Below are 18,138 nucleotides of genomic sequence, written 5' to 3' on the forward strand. Positions count from 1 at the left end.
AAGCAGACTGCCACATCTTTCTCCAGCAGAACAGCTGGTGGGTTCAAACGGCCAACCTTTTGGCTAGCAGCTGAGCGCTTATCCATTGCGCCACCAGGGCTCCTTGAAAAGGATTTTACAAGTCCCCTTATTTAAGCAACTTTAACTAAAATCTCTCTACCCCTTAACTTTCCTTTTTTCTCCCAACTCTGAAAGTGAATACAAAAGCCTCATTTTGCAGAGGACAATCAAAATGGGATGAATGAACAAACATTAAGGACTAAAATTTCACACTTTATGCAACTTTAACAAAATTATATCAATTTTTAAAATGCTTTTCATAAAATATTATTCTATTAATTCCCTCTATTAAAATATACCCACTGGTGTCATCCTACTTGTACTTTTATCAGGTTTAAACTGACACTTAAAGTTGCATACAGCCACAAACAACTTGTTTAAAACAAAAATGTATTCAACCAGACTGAAAATTCAAAATACTTCCTTCTAAAATTTTCAGGGAAGCTGTATACTGTGGCCATCTGCATGACAAGACAAGTTTACAGAGGCAGTATTTTCATACTCATGGTTGTTTCTACAACTGACCTGTAGCCCCAAAGAAAATAGATTGCACCCTCCTGCTCTTCCCCATTCACATTAGGATATTACCATTTAACCACTAATTAATATGTCTACCTAAAAAGCACCGTTTGCTAAAAGGAAAAAGCAAGGGTCAGCTAACTATCAGCAGATCAGACAGTTAGTTTTCATGACCCAGCATTAATGGAGCCTATAAAAATGCTGGCTTTTTTTTACTGATACAATATATTCAACAGAAAGTAAATTGTTTGTTTGTTGGCTTACTTTTTGCTTTTAGAGATCAAGTATTTATTCACAAAGCGTTGGGGAAAACAAAGTTATCCAATGGAAAAGGGATATTTCCCTTAACCTGCACTAAATGTTATTCTCATAGCAAGATTCCTCTTATAGCATTCTAATAATTGTCATTAGTTTGAGACACTCTCTAAAAATAAATTCAAACTTTTACAATATTTAGATTAAGTCATACATTAAAAGGAAAATCAGTTTTTCAGTTGGCTTCATACAAGCTAAATTAAATTCTTTCTAAAACTTATTAGAAAATATCATTTTATTACATAAAAGACACTTACAAAATATGTATCTAAATCTTCGAAGTCAAAACAGGCATTAATTCAGCACTCAGTATCATCGTATTTCTATTGCTTTCACTTTTGAAAAGAAATTTCTTACTTATTATCTAGCTTGATCCTCACAAGGAGCCCTGGTGGTGCAGTGGTTAAGCACTTGGCTGTTAACTGAAAGGTCGGACGTTCAAACCCACCAGCCGCTCCGCAGGAGAAAGATCTGGCAGTCTGCTTCTTTAAAGATTAAAACCAAAAACTGGTTGGTGTCGAATCAATTCCGACTCATAGTGACCCTATAAGACAGGACAGAATATCCCCATAGGGTTTCCAAGGAGCGGCTGGTGGATTTGAACTGCTGACTTTTTTGGTTGGTAGTCTAGCTCTTAACCACTACACCACTAGAGCTTATCTGTAAAGATTACAGCCTTGAAAACCCTATGGGGCAGTTCTACTCTGTCCTATAGGGTTGCTCTGAGTCAGAATTGACTCGACGGCCGTGAGTTTGGTTGGTTTTGATTCTCACAATAACCCATAATACAGTTAAGACTGACTTTATCCCATTTCAAAGATCCAAAAATAAGACATTTACCTTTTTGCACTTCAGTATAAATTATAAATTGTAAGAGATTATTTGTTAGGCAATGTCAGAAATAATTTGTGAATTAAATGTTCACTTGCTTTTTGGACAAAATTCAAAGATTTGATATATAGCAAAGTATTATGAATATATACTCTCAGCTCAGACTTCCTGGGTTTACATTTCAGCTCTGCCAAGTATTATAACTTTGGGCCAACAGTTTAACCTCTCACTGTCTTAATTTCCTAATCCATAAAGTGGTAATATAGTAACTACCTCATAGGGTTGCTGTCTGTGAGGATTACCTAGGATATCTAAAGCACTTAATCTGTCTGACACACAGATTAAGTGCTGTGTAAGTTTTAACTACAATTATTGTTTTTATTAACATTATCTGTAGAATAGGGATTATAATAACACCTACCTCATACAGGTGTTGTGAGAATTAAATGAATTAATAAGAATCAAGTGCTTAACATAGTGCCTAGCACATAGTAGGCACTCAACCTATGCTGTTGTTTTCAGCTTATATTCACAGCTGTGTGGGCTCTTTGACTTCAGGCAGAGCTTCTCTAAATTTCATTTTCCACATCTTTAAGATGAGAGTAATAATAGCATCCTACGCTTGCCCTGGAAACCCTGGTGGCGTAGTTAGTGGTTCTCAGCTGCTAACCAGAAGGATGGCAGTTCAAATCCACCAGCCGCTCTTTGGAAACCCTATAGGGCAGTTCTGCTCTATCCTGTAGGTTCGTTATGAGTAGGAACCAACTCGATGGCACCTAACAACAACAACAACAACACTAGGTTGTGGTAAGGACTGAATGTGACACTCTGCATAAAACTTCTCAGTATAGGGCGGTCCAACATGGCAGAGTAGCCAGACACTTCGTAACATCTCTCCTATGACAAAGACACAAGAAAACAAGTGAATCAGACATAGATGAAAACTTTGGGACCCTCAAAGACAAGGCTGAAGAATTGGACCAAGCACCAAGTGGAAGGAGAGACAGTACAAAAACAGGAGACATGGAGAATTAAAGATTGCCAGCACCCTGCTAGCCAAAACTGCATAGTGCAGCCGTATTTAGACAAAGCAAGGAGCATTCCCAACAGAGATCCCCATCACCTGGTGCAGCCAAGCAAGAGTGACTCTGCACTCACTTCCAGAGCCAGGCAGAAGTGTATCTCACCCTGTAAAATTAAGTGCACATACCTCACCCACCATGCCCACCCCAGCCCCTCATGTCAGAGGCATGGCCAGTGGGGCCCCCCAACCTGCCTTGCCTAGTCCCCCCTCCCCACACAAAATCACAGTCCAGCAGCACCCACTACCACCCCACCCCCTAAGCCAGGACCTCACAGACTGGAGGCACCCACCCCTTTGCTCAGCCACTTGCACCAGGGACCCACAGACCAGCAACATCTCCTACCCCCTCCAGCCACCTACATCAGGGGCCTGAGGGCCAGCGATGTCTCCCTCGTACTCTCCAGCCACCCGGATCAGGGACCTGAGGACCAATGATGCCTCTACTCCCACCAGCCACCTGCACTGGGGGCTTGAGGGCCACTGGAGCTTTCTACTCCCTCTGGACATCTGTGCCAGGAACCTGAGGGCCAGAGGTGCCTCCTACTCCCTCCAGCCAACTGTGCAGGGGCCTGAGGGCCAGAGGTGCCTCCTACTCCCGCTAACTATCCTAGCCAGGGGCCTGAGGGCCAGAGGTGCCTCCTACTCCCGCTAACTATCCTAGCCAGGGACCTGAGGGCCAGTGGAGCCTTCTACTCCCTCTGGCTACCTACACAGGGGGCCTGAGGATCAACGGTGCCTACGATTCCCTCTAGCCACCGTGCCAGGGGCCTGAGGGTGGTGCTTCCCACTCCATCCAGCCACCCACACTAGAAGCCTGAGGGCTGATGGTACATTCCACTCCCTCCAGCCAACCACAAAGAAAGTCAACAAACCTACTCATCAAAACAAAAAAAAGAAAAACATAAGGACTCAGTAAACACAAAATCAATAATAACGAAAGAAATGCAAAGAAAATCTACAAACAAAAAGAACTCAGCACAGAAAATTAAGTGGAACAAAGAAACCATCAACTCTACAAAGAAAAAGTACAACAAAATGACAGCACTAAACTCATACCTATCTATAATCACACTGAATGTAAATGGCTTATATGCATCAGTAAAGAGAGAGTAGAAGAATGGATTAAAAAAAAAAAAAAAGACCAATCAATATGCTGTCTACAAGAGACACACTGTAGACAAAAGACATAAACAACTAAAACTTAAAGGATGGAAAAAAATGTATCAAGCAAACAATAACCAAAAAAAAAACAAAAGCAGGAATGGCAATACTAATCTCTAATAAAATAGACTTTAAGGCAAAATCCACCTAAAAGAAAAAGAAGGACATTATATAATTCACCAAGAGGATGTAACCATAATAAATATATACATACCCAATCACTCACCAGGCGCTCCTTGGAAACTCTATGGGGCAGTTCTACTCTGTCCTAAAGGGTCACTATGAGTTTTCATACCCAATCACAGGGCTTCAAAATACATAAAACAAACTCTAACTGTATTGAAAGGAGAAGGAGTTCCACAATAATAGTAGGAGACTTCAACATACCACTTTTGGTAAAGGACAGAACATCTAGAAAGAAACTCAACAAAGATACAGAAGATCTAAATGCCACAATCAACCAATTTCATCTCATAGACGTATACAGAACACTCCACCCATCAGCAGCAAAGTATACATTCTTTTTCAACACACATGAAACATTCTCCAAAACAGACCACATTTAAGGCCACAAAGGAAGCCTCAACAAAATCAAAAACACTGAAATAATACAAAGCATTTTCTCTGATCACGATGCCATAAAAGTAGAAATCAACAAAAGGAAGAGCAAGGAAAAAAAACAAATACATGGAAACTGCATAACACCTTGCTTAAAAACCACTAAGTAATAGAAGAAAAGAAAGATGGAATCAAAAAATTCCGAGAATGAAAACACATGTTACCAAAACCTTTGGAACACAGCAAAAGCAGTGCTTAGAAGTCAATTTATAGCAATAAACACACACGTCAAAAAATAAGAAAGCGCCAAAATCAAAACATGAACCTTACTACTTGAACAAATAGAAACAGAACAGCAAAAGAACCCCACAGCCACCAGAAGAAAGGAAATAATAAGCACTAGAGAACAGAAAAACAACAGAAATAATCAACAAGACCAGAAGTTGGTTCTTTGAAAGGATCAACAAAATTGATAAACCACTGGCCAAATCAACAAAAGAAAAGCAGGACAGGAATCAAATAAACCGAATAAGAAATGAGATGGGTGACATTACAACAGATCCAACTGAAATAAAAAGGATCATAATAGAATACTATGAAAAACTGTACTCCAACAAATTTGAAAACCTACAGGAAATGGTCAGATTTTGAAACATACTACCTGCCTAAACTAACACAAACTGAGGTAGATAAACTGAGCAGACCCATAACAAAACAAGAAATTGAAGAGGCAATAAAAAAATTCTCAACAACGACAACAATAAAAAGCCCTAGATAAGAAGACTTCACTGGAGAACCCTACCAAACATTCAGGGAAGGGTTCACACCAGTACTACTCAAACTATTATACATACACACAATGGAATATTACATAACGATAAAGAATAACGACAAATCCATGAAACATCTCACAACAGGTAAATTTGGAAGACGTTATGCTGAGTGAAATAAGTCAATTACAAAAGGACAAATATTGTATGAGACCACTATTATAAAAAGACAAGAAAAGTTTACACACTGGGGAAAAAAATCCTCTGATGGTTACCAGGGACGGGAGGGGAGGAAGGGAAAACTACCAAATAGAAGATACATACTGGTGAAGCAAAAAGCAATACATAATATGGGGGAAGTCAGCAAAGCATGACCAAAGCAAGGGAGGACACTGAGAGGAATGCAAGAACAAAGGGCAACAATGGTAATTACTATAGCACAGGCAATCCTGCAACAACAGTATTCACAATAATTTTCCAATAGATACATTTTTTTTACATAGGTAGATAGGTAGCCAAGAGATGTGGGAGGGTTTAAGGGAACACATCTACCTGCAGACATAGGTTTAGTGGTAGATACTTCTACATGCCTGACTGTAGATGCTACTGATATACTAATATAGACAATAGAGCACACAAGGGCCACAGTCAGCACAACTTCTTAGACATAACCAAATACCTCGTTGGACAAAGTTCCTAGGCTCGAAGGCAAAGGACCATATACTAGGGGGACAGGTACATCAATTGGCACACCAAAGTTCATAAAGACAAAGTTCTGTACCCTACTTTGATGAGTAGAGTCTCTGGTCTGAATAGCTTTCAAGTAGCCATCTAAGATACAACTATTGGTCTCTTACCATCCAGAGCAAAGGAGGGTGAAGAAGACCAAAGATTCAAGGGAGCAATTAATCCGAAGGACTAATGGACCACATGAACCACAGCCTATGTGACCCCAAGACCAGAAGAACCAGATGGTGCCCAGGTACCAGTGGCCACCACTCTGACTGGGATCACGACAGAGGGTCCCAGACAGACCAGGAGAAAAATCACAGAACAAAAATCACATTCACAAAAAAGACCTGGCCAACTGGTATGACAGAGTCTAGAGGAACCCCTGAGACTACGGCCCTAAGACACCCTTCTGAACTGGAACTGAAGCCATTCCCAGAGAACACCATTCAGCCAAACCACAGGGCCCATAAAATAAATAACACCTGAGAGGATTGTGCTCTTTAGAACAATCAATTGTATAAAATCAAAAGGGCAACATTTGCCCAAAAGCAAAGATGAGAATGCAGGAAGGGAATGAAATTGGAACTTAGGGCAGAAATGGGGATAGCACTGACACGTTGTGAGGTATGAAACCAAAGTCATGGAACACTTCACCTACAAACTATAGAATGAGAAACTAATTTCCTCTGTACACTTTCACCTAATACACAATAAAATTTTTTTTTAAAAAAAGCTCTTAGTATATCAGATACTCCACACAAAAGCTCCCAGTATATCAGTACATAAAAGTATTCGATAAATATTAAATTTTAAAACAAATCTTTTTTAGTACTTTACACAAAGTTATTTTCAATCACCTTGACATATTTAGGTATTACCAATCCGGCAGACTTCCATTACTCTTGCTGACACTGATCACATGTATCTTTGTCAGAGAATCAAGAGAGAAAGTAATAATAACCAACATCCACTGCATATTTACAATATGCCAGGTACTTTTCTAAGTATTTTACATATGTTAGCACATTTAATTCTCACAACAACCCAATCCAAATATCTCTAAATTTTACAGATGAGGAAACCGGAGACAAAGAGTACTATTCAAGGTATGCCACAGAGCCCTGGTGGCACAGTGGTTAAGACCTTGGCTGCTAACCAAAACGTCAACAGTTCAAATCTACCAGTCACTCCTTGGAAACCCTATGGGGCTGTCCTCCTCTGTCCTTCAGGGCCACTATGAGTCGGAACTGACTTGAAGGCAATGGGTTTGGGTTTTTTTGGTTTTATATTTGGAATATCACTTTGAGGACTAAGGTGCGCCTGACCCAAGCCATGATATTTTCAGTTGCCTCATGTGCATCCGAAAGCCAGACAATGAATAAGGAAGATGGAAGAAGAATTAATGCCTTTGAATTATAGTATTGGCAAAGAATATTGAATATACCATGGATTGCCAAAAGAATGAACAAGTCTGTCTCGGAAGAAGTACAGCCAGAGGGCTCCTTGGAAGTGAGGATGGCGAGACTTCATCTCATGTACCTTGGACATGTTATCAGGAAGGACCAATCCCTGGAGAAGGACATCATGCCTGGTAAAACAGAGGGTCAGTGAAACAAAGACCCTTGACAAGATGGACTGACTCAGTGGCTGCAACAATGGGCTGAAATACAGCAACAATTTTGAGGATGGTGCATGACTGGGCAGTGTTTCACTTTGTTGTACACAGGGTAGCTATGAGTTGGAACCACCAACTCAACAGCATCTAACAACAACATATTTGGAACTGAGTCCCTGGGTGGTACAAACACCAGAAGATGTTTTCAACTCAAGACTTTTAAGGATAACAAAAATAATAAAGGATTAGTTGAGGCAAACAGGAGTCCCTGGGTGGTGTAGTTATCAAGCTCAGCTGCTAACTTAAAGGCTGATAATTCAAGACCACACAGGGGCACCTCAGAAGAAAGGCCTGGCAATCTACTTCTAAAAAACCAGCCATTGAAAACCCTATGGAACACACTTCTACTCTGACAGGCATGGGGTCGCCATGAGTCAGAATGGATTCAATGGCAACTGGTTATTTGGTTTTATATTTGAGACAAAGAGACCAAGTGCCCATTACATTTGTGGAATCACCTATAAAAACAGCATATGCTGAATCACTAAAAACATCAACTTCTTGAAGAAAATCAAACAAAACACTTAATGCAAAAAATTTGCAGAGTTCACACATATTTGCTCATACTGTATTTCTAGACCTCCCTGTCCAATACAAGAGCCACTAGCTACATGTGGCTATTGAGCACTCAAAGTGTGGCTAATGCTGAGATGTGCTGTAAATGTAAAATACACATTAGACTTTAATCTGAAAGAGAAAAAAAATGCAAAATATCTCATTAATAAATTTTGTATTGATTACAGGTTAAAACGATATTTGAAATATTGAAGTAAAAATATATTATTAAAATTAATTTCACTCAGTTCTTTTTATTTTTTTTAATAGGCTACTAGAAATTTTTTAATTACACATGTGGCCCACATATTACACATATTGGACAGCGGGTTTAGGTTTAGGAGGTAAGAGAGACTCAAAACATAAAATTATTATCAAAGTTCTTTTCCCAATGAATATAAGCTTAAGTCTTCCAAACATAAGTATTGTGCAGAGGAAAATTTTATTTTCTCTCTCTTCCTCTAAATATATATACACATGCACACATACAGACGTATATATTTATCCTTAAATATACATACATATTTATACACACACCTGTGTGTGTGTGTATATATATATGCACGTATACGCACAAACACATAGCTCATGAGAAACAGAGGAATGTGCCACGCTAATGCTTCACTATATTCAACATACAAGACTATTGCATAACCAGGAAACACTTTAGGTAATGCCAATCCTTTATAGATGAGACAAGGAAAGCAAATCTAAGGAGAAATGGCCACAGGAAAAAATTCATTTTCCTTTTAACTAAAATCATAAAGGAGCCCTGGTGGCGCAGTGGGTTGAGAGCTTGGCTGCTAACCAAAAGGTTCACAGTTCGAATCCACCAGCTGCTCCTTGGAAACCCTATAGGGCAGTTCTGCTCTGTCCTACAGGGTCGCTATGAGTCGGGATGGACTCAATGGCAATGGGTTTGGTTTGGGATTAAAATCATAAAGGTTTCTTCAATCAAAAAAGATCTACTGTATTTTAATGCAAATAATGTGTGTGTGATATGTTTTTCTGTCAACTGTGCAACACCCTCCCCCATTATTTTTCTAGGCATGCTATGTGCATTATATGTGTGGATGTGTTATTTACAAAAAATACAGTAACCACTTAGTTTCAGGAGTATAATAAATACCAAGTCTATGTGGTAAGTAGATTTTAAATTTCTTGATAGCTTAACTGGCAGACTATTAAAATATCTGATGTTTGATATCTTCTACGAAATATCCAGTTTATGGATACCTGTCATACTGTTTGATCAATTTTATACATCAAAAGTGAGGCCTTTAACTGATTCTTCTAAATGGATACTGGTCCACCATATAAAAGAAAATTACTCCATAAACTTTACATCAGATATTTGGAAAAGTCACATTTATAGTCATGGCTACTATCAGCTGTCAAACTAAAGAATATTGAAGAAAACCAAGACTTTTTAATATATGCTGGTTAATTTATCATCTAAGTGACATATGTAGGATAACAAAAAAAATTGAAATGGTTAAGCAAAATTCTACATTTTAAAAGGTCCTTTTTTCTAGTTTTATTTTTAATTGCAAATACAATTTGAGAAGAGAAAGTAAATTAATAGGAACCATAAAAATGGAGTCACTAAATAAAATACACACTAAGAGATCAACTACTTAGCAAAACTGCTTTTTTCTTCCCTTCCACAGATTATCTGAAACATAAATATGTGTGTATGTGCATACACGTACACACACCCACAGAGGAGCCCTGGTGGCACAGCAGTTAAAGCACTCAGCTGCTAGCCAAAAGGTCAGTGGTTCAAACCCACCAGCTGCTCTGCAGGAAAAAGATCTGGCAGTCTGTTTCCATAAAGATTTACAGCCTTGGAAACCCTATGGGGCAGTTCAACTCCATCCTATAGGGTCGCTATGAGTCAGCATCGACTCACGGCAGTGGGTTTGGTTTTGCATGTATGTGTGTATTTTTTCTTTTTTAAACAGTAACATAGCGATAGTGGAGCCCGGGTGGTGAAGTGGTTAAGAGCTCAGCTGATAATCAAAAGGTCAGCAGTTCAAATCTACCAGCCACTCCTTAGAAACCTGATGGGGCGGTTCTACTCTGTCTTATAGGGTCACTACGAGTCAGAATCAACTCGATGGCAACAGGTTTTTTGTTTTTGTTTTTTTTAATATACTGATATCTTGGTTTATACCAAAAACTAGTTAAACCATCTATTCCAGGGTTTCTCAACTTCGACACTATTGACATTTGGAACTGGATACTTCTTTGTTGTGCAGCGGGCTGTCCTGTGCTTCATAGGATGTGTAGCAGCATCCCTGACCTCTACACATGAGATGCCAGTAGCACCCCACTACTACCAATATGACGACCAAAAACGTCTCTAAACCTAGCCAAATGTTCCCTGGGAGATAAATATCTTACCCAGTTAAGAACCACTGATCTATTCCTACCCAAAATACCTTCCTATCTGGTGAAAATTACTTCAGTACTTCCTGAACTACTACTCTTTAGCTTAAGGGGTCTTCGTAGCACATCCCCAGATGGCTTCAGCAGGGAGATCAGTAAACCTCCTGAAAACATATATAGAACAGCATGGTTATGTTTTTATTTGTGTGTGTGCACTGGAATGTTTTCTATAGCTTTCATCAGATCCTAAAAGACTTACCCAAAAAATGTCAGTTAAAAAAAGGTTAAGAATCGTGCTTCAACTAAAGTATTCACTGTGTCCTGAAGCTGTCTTTTCAAACATATAAAGACCAGAAACACTATACACAGTGATTAATTTACTTGTGCTGTTGGTTATCAGGCAAGATTGCTTTCATCACACCTAAAAACTTTTCATTCAGCAAACAGTTCTTAAGTATATATTATATACCAGGCACTATGTTATTAACATCTGCAAGCTAAACTTAAATTCCACCTCCCTCACAGAAAAAGGATTAACATTGTAAGTATAAATTCATTTTTATTGCATATAACCAACTGAGAATTTCTGCCTATTGGAAGAAAACACATTTCTTTCCATCTTTTCCTGCCTTAAACAAAACAAACATGTACTAAATGACATATTATGTTTCAGACATTGTTATTAAGCCCAGAGGATACCAACTTGAATAAAAACGATAAATGAGAAGACCTAAAATTAAGTGCCTAGCATTGTGCCTACAGCACAGCAAAAGCTCAATAAACAGTTCCTTTCCTTCCTTTTCTTTCTGTCCTCAAGAAGCTCACAGTCTCATCTCCAATAAACACGTCTTAAAATTTCTCTAGTATCTCTTACCCATTGCCATCGAGTTGATTCCAATTTATAGCCACCCTACAGGACAGAGTGGGACTGCTCCATTGGGTTTCCAGAGTGGCTGGTCCATTCGAACTGCCAACCTTTTGGTTAACAGCCAAGCTCTTAACCACTGCGCCACCAGGGCTCCCTTTTATCTTTTAGATGTTCCAAAATAAAATCCTCTTTGTGAAATTCAAACTACATAAGCTAACTAAATAAATCACAGCTAAATATGTACAAAATGTTTGAATAACTGTAATTCTATAACCTACATAAACTTTTTTTTTAAGCAAACAATCCCTAAATATCCTATCCTTTCCACAGTGCAGTTTAGAAGGCCACTAATCTTTTTCGATCTTACAGCTGTGATACACAACTTAAAGAGTTATCACATTCAAGAAGTTGTTCGGGATAATAAGTATTAATGTAATTAATAAATATAAAACAAGTGGCTAGAGAAGAATACGTTTGCTTCAAGATCACCAAAAGGATTAGGCTAGAATGAGTAAAATGAGTAGAATAAAGCTTAAAACTATGTAATGAAAAAATCTTTACAAATAAATTAGAAAATAACTTTGTATCCATAAATTAACATACAACCCCAAATAATCAATACTATCATAGCTAGCCAAAAGCAAAACAGCTAAGAAATAGAATGCTAGTACCTAAAAGTGGTTTTTAAAAATTAAATAAACAATGAATAATGAAGATTTTTATATTTATGTATTGACAACAATTAACTAAATGACACTACATACGAATTACGCTTTAACGGAGAAGCAATGTTATGTTGATAATAGTAAATTACACAGAAAATTTTTAAACACATAGTATCAGACTTTATGGAGGGGAAAAAAATAATTGAACTCCAAATGACTCAAATCACCTGGGGCGGTTAAAAAAAAAAAGTCTCCATGATTTATATATTTACCTGCACAGCAAGAGAAGCCGCATTGTCAGAAAGCAAAATCTGCTCGTCTGTGGAAACGCAATAAAAAAGTCCAAGTCAACAGTGTAATCACTAAACAAGTAAAATATACTTAATTTTTATTCTTAAAAATTCATTCCTATTTTAAAAAAGAAAAGGCATAGCCTTTAACAAATTATGAAATTCTGTATCAATGCTACTGCATAATTATAATTTTGGTTAAATTATCATAGTATGCAAATAAATAATGAAATGGCTATTTCCTCAAACTGTTTAATCATATATCTCATTTTATCGGCAATATGTAATTAAAATTGCTCATTTAAAAACAAATTCATTTTTCAAGTTTTCAAGAAATATTCCTCTCCTTTTTTTTTCATTAAGTAAAACAGTGCCTATTCAAACCCGTTTAGTTAAAAGCAAAAGCATTCACAATCATATAAAACCAGCCTGCAGTTAATACTGCACAGTGTGTCTAAGTCTGTCACACAAAAGAAAGATGACAAGTTCACTGCAATAAAAATTCCGTGCTTAGAAGACTAGGGCTGCTGCCTATTAGTCTTCATTACTTTGCAGTCTTCTGACAACTGTAGCAGGCTGCTGAGCCCCAAATGGGGTCCATAATGTGATCTGATGATATATGAAGAGCTGCTAAAGGAAGCCTGAACCATCCTAGTCTATACATTTTAACAGTTCCTTTTTACTGAGAGCCCACTTTACCACAGGACTTCAAAAATCTGCTGTCTCAGCTCTTGGTGCAGTAAATCTGCCAACTGCGCCTGCAACCACATCATTTTACACTGCCCATAGCAGCCAGTATAATGAGTCAATAATAAACTAAGGATCTCACAGGCCATGAATGGTTGGTTTATACTGGCAAGTTTAGGTAAAACCTCCTAGATAAACTATACAAGGGAATCCCTTCTTTATATTTTACGTTCTCTTTGCAATATGTTACTGAAGCTTTTTTAAATAAATATATTTTGATAAAAGGCCATTTTTAATTGTGAACAAGTACCCACCTTTCAGCTGCTGATACAACGTAGCATTTTCAGGCCAAGGTTCTACAGCTGTGGAAACAAAGCAGTGATAATCAGGTGCATAGGACAAAAAAAATATCAATAACCAACCAAAGTAATAATTATGTTTGCCTAGAGCATTTAAAGTCAATTGCCAAGGTTACCTTATACATGGTTACTAATCACACTACCTCAGATTCTATGGTAACCTGTACTAGAGGAGCTGTTTTAAACACGTTTGGTTTATTGTTTGGTGGTGGTTTGTTTTTTATGAGGAGGTGGGAAACAGCTTGTGAGATCAAAATTGAGAATTTAAAAATTAAATAGCCTATATGCTATAATTCCCTTAAGCTCCTTCAAACACAGATCCAAAATGTTACTCATGCATATAAAAAGATACCAAATTTCCATCCGCTACAAAAAAAAGTGAAAGCATATTTTACTGTAAACTTTTAACTAGGTAAATTTTCAAATAGACAAACTGTACAAAAGAATCAAATACATCTGTATCAGGTTGTGCACCTTTCCTTATAACCTGGTAGTATTTAAAAACAGAGAGGACTCCTGTCGTATTCTAGAAAATTCCATCGTCTTGACACTCCACCACCACTCCACAAAAACATGATGAAATAATAAGTACCCACAACCTGAAATAAAGCTAACCAATCAGCCCATTGTTGTGGAGTCGATTCCGATTTACAGTGACCCTATGGAGCCCTGGTGGCACAGCGGTTGAGAGCTACAGCTGCTAATCAAAAGGTTGGCAGTTTGAATCCACCAGCTGCCCCTTGGAAACCCTAAGGGGCAGTTCAATTCCGTCCTATAGGGTCACTCGTCGAATCACCTCCATGGCAACAGGTTTGGTTGTTGTTTTGTTTTTTATAGGACAGAGTAGAACTGTTCCAGGGTTTTCAAGGCTGTAAACTTTTCAGAAGCTGACTGGCACATCTTTCTCCTGCAGAGCAGCTGGTGGGTTCAAACCATCGACCCTTCAGTTACCAGCCAAGCTCTTAACCATTGCACCAGCAGGGCTTCTTGAAATAAAGCTAGGAAAGCTAATTTTAGGCCTGAAGTCAGGCTTGACCATGACCCCTTAACCTCTTATAGGCTCCAGGTACAAAGAGAATATTAGCCATCTACCAGTTCTTGGAAAAAGCACTAGATTCGAATTTTGTCTAATTAACCGCACTTGAAAAGCAATGGCACCACTGATAGACTATACAGGATATCATTTGTTGAATTCTTCTTTGTGAAAGGCCTAAGACATCACAAACACCAATTTTAATACAGTAACTACTTTTGACCTCAGCAAGAAAGTAAATCAAATATATAAGATTTGAAAATAATTGATATTTTTCTTATTGTGTTTATACTAATCTAGTTGCTGTGGCATGGCAACAGATTACCATTTTTGAGATATAATTCCGGTTGATTTAAAAAAAAATTATGCACACGAAGTATTTTTTTCTTAAGACTGATCATTTAAGACAGTCCCTCCCATGGGTGAAGGAGGCAAGACTCCTTAATTTGCTTTCACTATACTTCAGAATAAAAAGAAAAACCTAACAGTATTACTATAAATTATAAAAGTTACTTTTGGCTTGGTTTGGTTTCAGCAACATAAAATTAAACTCATACTTAAGGATAATACCACAAAATCATCAAGCAAATAATGGGCAATACATAGTTTTGTATGTTGTTACTCATAATATTATATAAACATGTAAAGCTATTGAGTTCCAACTTACGTACCAAAAAGGTAGTGAAACAATATTATACTTTATTGAAAACTTTTTAACAAAGTAAAATTTCAATAAGAATCCAATTAACCTATATAACACAGTTTTTAAAATAAAAGTCAGGGAAATAAAAACAAGCTGACATCAGCGACTTACTCAAAAATAACCTTTTGGGATAAACTGTATGGTCAGCACTTCTATACTATGTACTAGAAACAGTACAATGAGGTTCATTCCTTACAAGACCTAAATCACCAAAGATTCAATTATATGCATTACATTAATCTTATTAGAGCAATAAAATATAGGAATAAAATTAACAAAAATTTCAAATAATAAAGATTGAAACTAAGTTCCTTGCCAGCACAGATGTGTTTTATGCATCTGTGAATTCCACACTGTGCCATGGTTTGCATACAGTTGGTATTCAGTGTGTGCACAGAAAGAGAAGTTTTTTTTTTTTAATTTTTATTGTGCTTTAAGTGAAAGTTTACAAACCAAGTCACTCTCTCATACAAAAACTTATATACACCTTGCTATATACTCCCAGTTGCTCTCCCTCTAATAAGACAGCACACTCCTTCACTCTATTCTCTATTTTCGTGTCCATTCTGCCAGCTTCTGACCCCCTCTGCCCTCTATCTCCTCTCCAGACAGGAACTGCCCACATAGTCTCATGTGTCTACTTGATCCAAGAAGCTCACTCTTCACCAGTATCATTTTCTATCCCACAGTCCAGTCCAATCCAATCCCTGTCTGAAGAGTTGACTTTGGGAATGGTTTCTGTCTTGGGCTAATAGAAGGTCTGGGGACCATGACCTCCAAGGTCCTTCTAGTCTCAGTCAGTCCATTAAGTCTGGTCTTTTTATAAGAATTTGGGGTCTGCATCCCACTGCTTTTCTGCTCCCTCAGGGGTTCTCTGTTGTGTTCCCTGTCAGGGCAGTCATCGTTTGTAGCTGGGCACCATCTAGTTCTTCTGGTCTCAGGCTGATGTAGTCTTTGGCTTATGTGGCCCCTTCTGTCTCTTGGGCTCATAATTACCTTGTGTCTTTGGTGTTCTTCATTCTCAGAAAAGGGGTATTTTTTATTAAATAAACTTACCATACCATTCCATAAATATTCTCACTAATCAAAGTTTTACTGAACCTAATATTATCAAATTATGTTAAGATAATGGAGTGTTCTGATTAAATACTCTGGTAATTTTAACATCTGGCTAGTTTTTTTGGTTATACACTACACATGGATTACAAATTTTCAAAATAATGGAATAAAATACATTCTTTTATTTCATTTTACTTTGATCCACAATCAACACCCATGGAAGCCGCAGTCAAGAAATCAAAAGATGCATTGCACTGGGCAAATCTGCTGCAAAAGACCTCTTTAAAGTGTTGAAAAGCAAAGATGTCACCCTGAGGAATAAGGTGCACCTAATCCAAGCCATGGCATCTTCAATCGCCTCATATGCATGCAAAAGCTGGACGAGTAATCAGACAACCAAAGAATTGACACCTTTGAATTGTGGTATTGGCGAGGAATACTGAATATACCAGGGACTGCCAAAAGGATGAACAAATCTGTCTTGGAAGACGTACAACCAGAATGGTTCTTAGAAATAAGGACAGAGAGACTATGTCTCACATACTTTGGACGTGTTATCAAGAGGGATTAGTCCCTAGAGAAGGACATCATGCTTGGTAAAATAGAGGGTCAGAGAAAAAGAGGAAGACCTTCAACAAGATGCACTGGCACAGTGGCTACAACAATGGGCTCAAGCAGAGCAACAACTGTGAGGATGGCGCAGGACCGAGCAGTGTTTCGTTCTGTTGTGCCTAGGGTCACTTTGAGTCAGAACCGACTCAATGGCACCTAACAACAACAGCATTAAATATAAGAATAAAAGAAGAATATAATTTAAGCATTCTTTGATAAATCAGATGCTACTTCACTACTACGTAATATTACAGGGTTCTCATATGAACGGTAACTTACATGTCCCAGTTAACTCATCATCGTCCCCATGGATTCTCTTGATTCTAATACAATAGACATATGGGAAAGTAACAGAAATCTTACAACTTATCATTTGACTGCAAATAAGAATAAAGAAGCTGCCTACAAATCTCAAAAGTTCTGTTATTAAGAACCTAAAGCTAGAAAAAAGAAAAAAAAAAACCCCGTTACCATCGAGTTGATTCTGACTCATATTAACCCTACAGGCAGAGAAGAACTGCCCATAGGGTTTCCAAGGAGCAGCTGGTGGATTCAAACTACTGACCTTTTGGTTAGCAGCTGAGCTCTTAACCACTGCACCACCAGGGCCCCAAAGCTAGAAAAGAAGGAAGTATTATTTTACTTGGTCCAAGATACAAACTATGTTCCAACTCAAAAATTACTGTTGAAAATAAATTCTCAGAAAGTTACCCTACCAAAGTGGGGGCAGTGGTAGTTCAGTGGCAGAATTCTTGCCTTCCATATGGGAGATCTGGGTTCAATTCCTGGCCAATGCACTTTAGGCACAGATACCACTTGCCTGTCAGTGGCAGTTTGTGTGTTGATATGATGCTGAACAGGTTTCGCAGAGCTTCTAGACTAAGATGGACTAGGAAGAAAGGCCTGGTGATCTACTTTCAAAAATCAGACAATGAAAACCCTACGGATCACAATGGTCCAATCCGCGACCGATCACGGGGATGTCACAGAAATTTGCAGCATTTCATTCTATTGTGCATAGGGTAGCCATGAGCCAGGGCCAACTCGATGGCACTTAACAACGACAACCCTACAAAATGATGTTTTCTTCAAAAATACATCAGTTAAAAAGAAAACGCAACTAGACTGATAGAAACCTATGTAATGATAATAACTGAAAATTCTACAGTATCATGAATGAGTAGGCAAGAGACACAGTGTGCGAAGAATAA

At 38.0% G+C, this 18,138-nt stretch overlaps 1 protein-coding gene across 1 annotated transcript in view; it reads right to left on the reverse strand.

Moving 5' to 3' along the window:
• MTX2 (metaxin 2) overlaps nt 1-18,138 on the reverse strand; it is a 97,256-nt gene that overhangs the window by 47,671 nt on the left and 31,447 nt on the right. The window contains exons 3-4 of the mRNA XM_023542819.2: nt 13,476-13,523; nt 12,457-12,503 (exon numbers count right to left, since the gene is read on the reverse strand). Of these exons, the coding sequence (XP_023398587.2) occupies nt 12,457-12,503; nt 13,476-13,523 (95 nt within the window). The remainder of the gene's footprint in view (nt 1-12,456; nt 12,504-13,475; nt 13,524-18,138) is intronic.

The sequence above is a fragment of the Loxodonta africana genome, chromosome 6, assembly GCF_030014295.1.
Source record: "Loxodonta africana isolate mLoxAfr1 chromosome 6, mLoxAfr1.hap2, whole genome shotgun sequence".
NCBI classification, from domain to species: domain Eukaryota; kingdom Metazoa; phylum Chordata; class Mammalia; order Proboscidea; family Elephantidae; genus Loxodonta; species Loxodonta africana.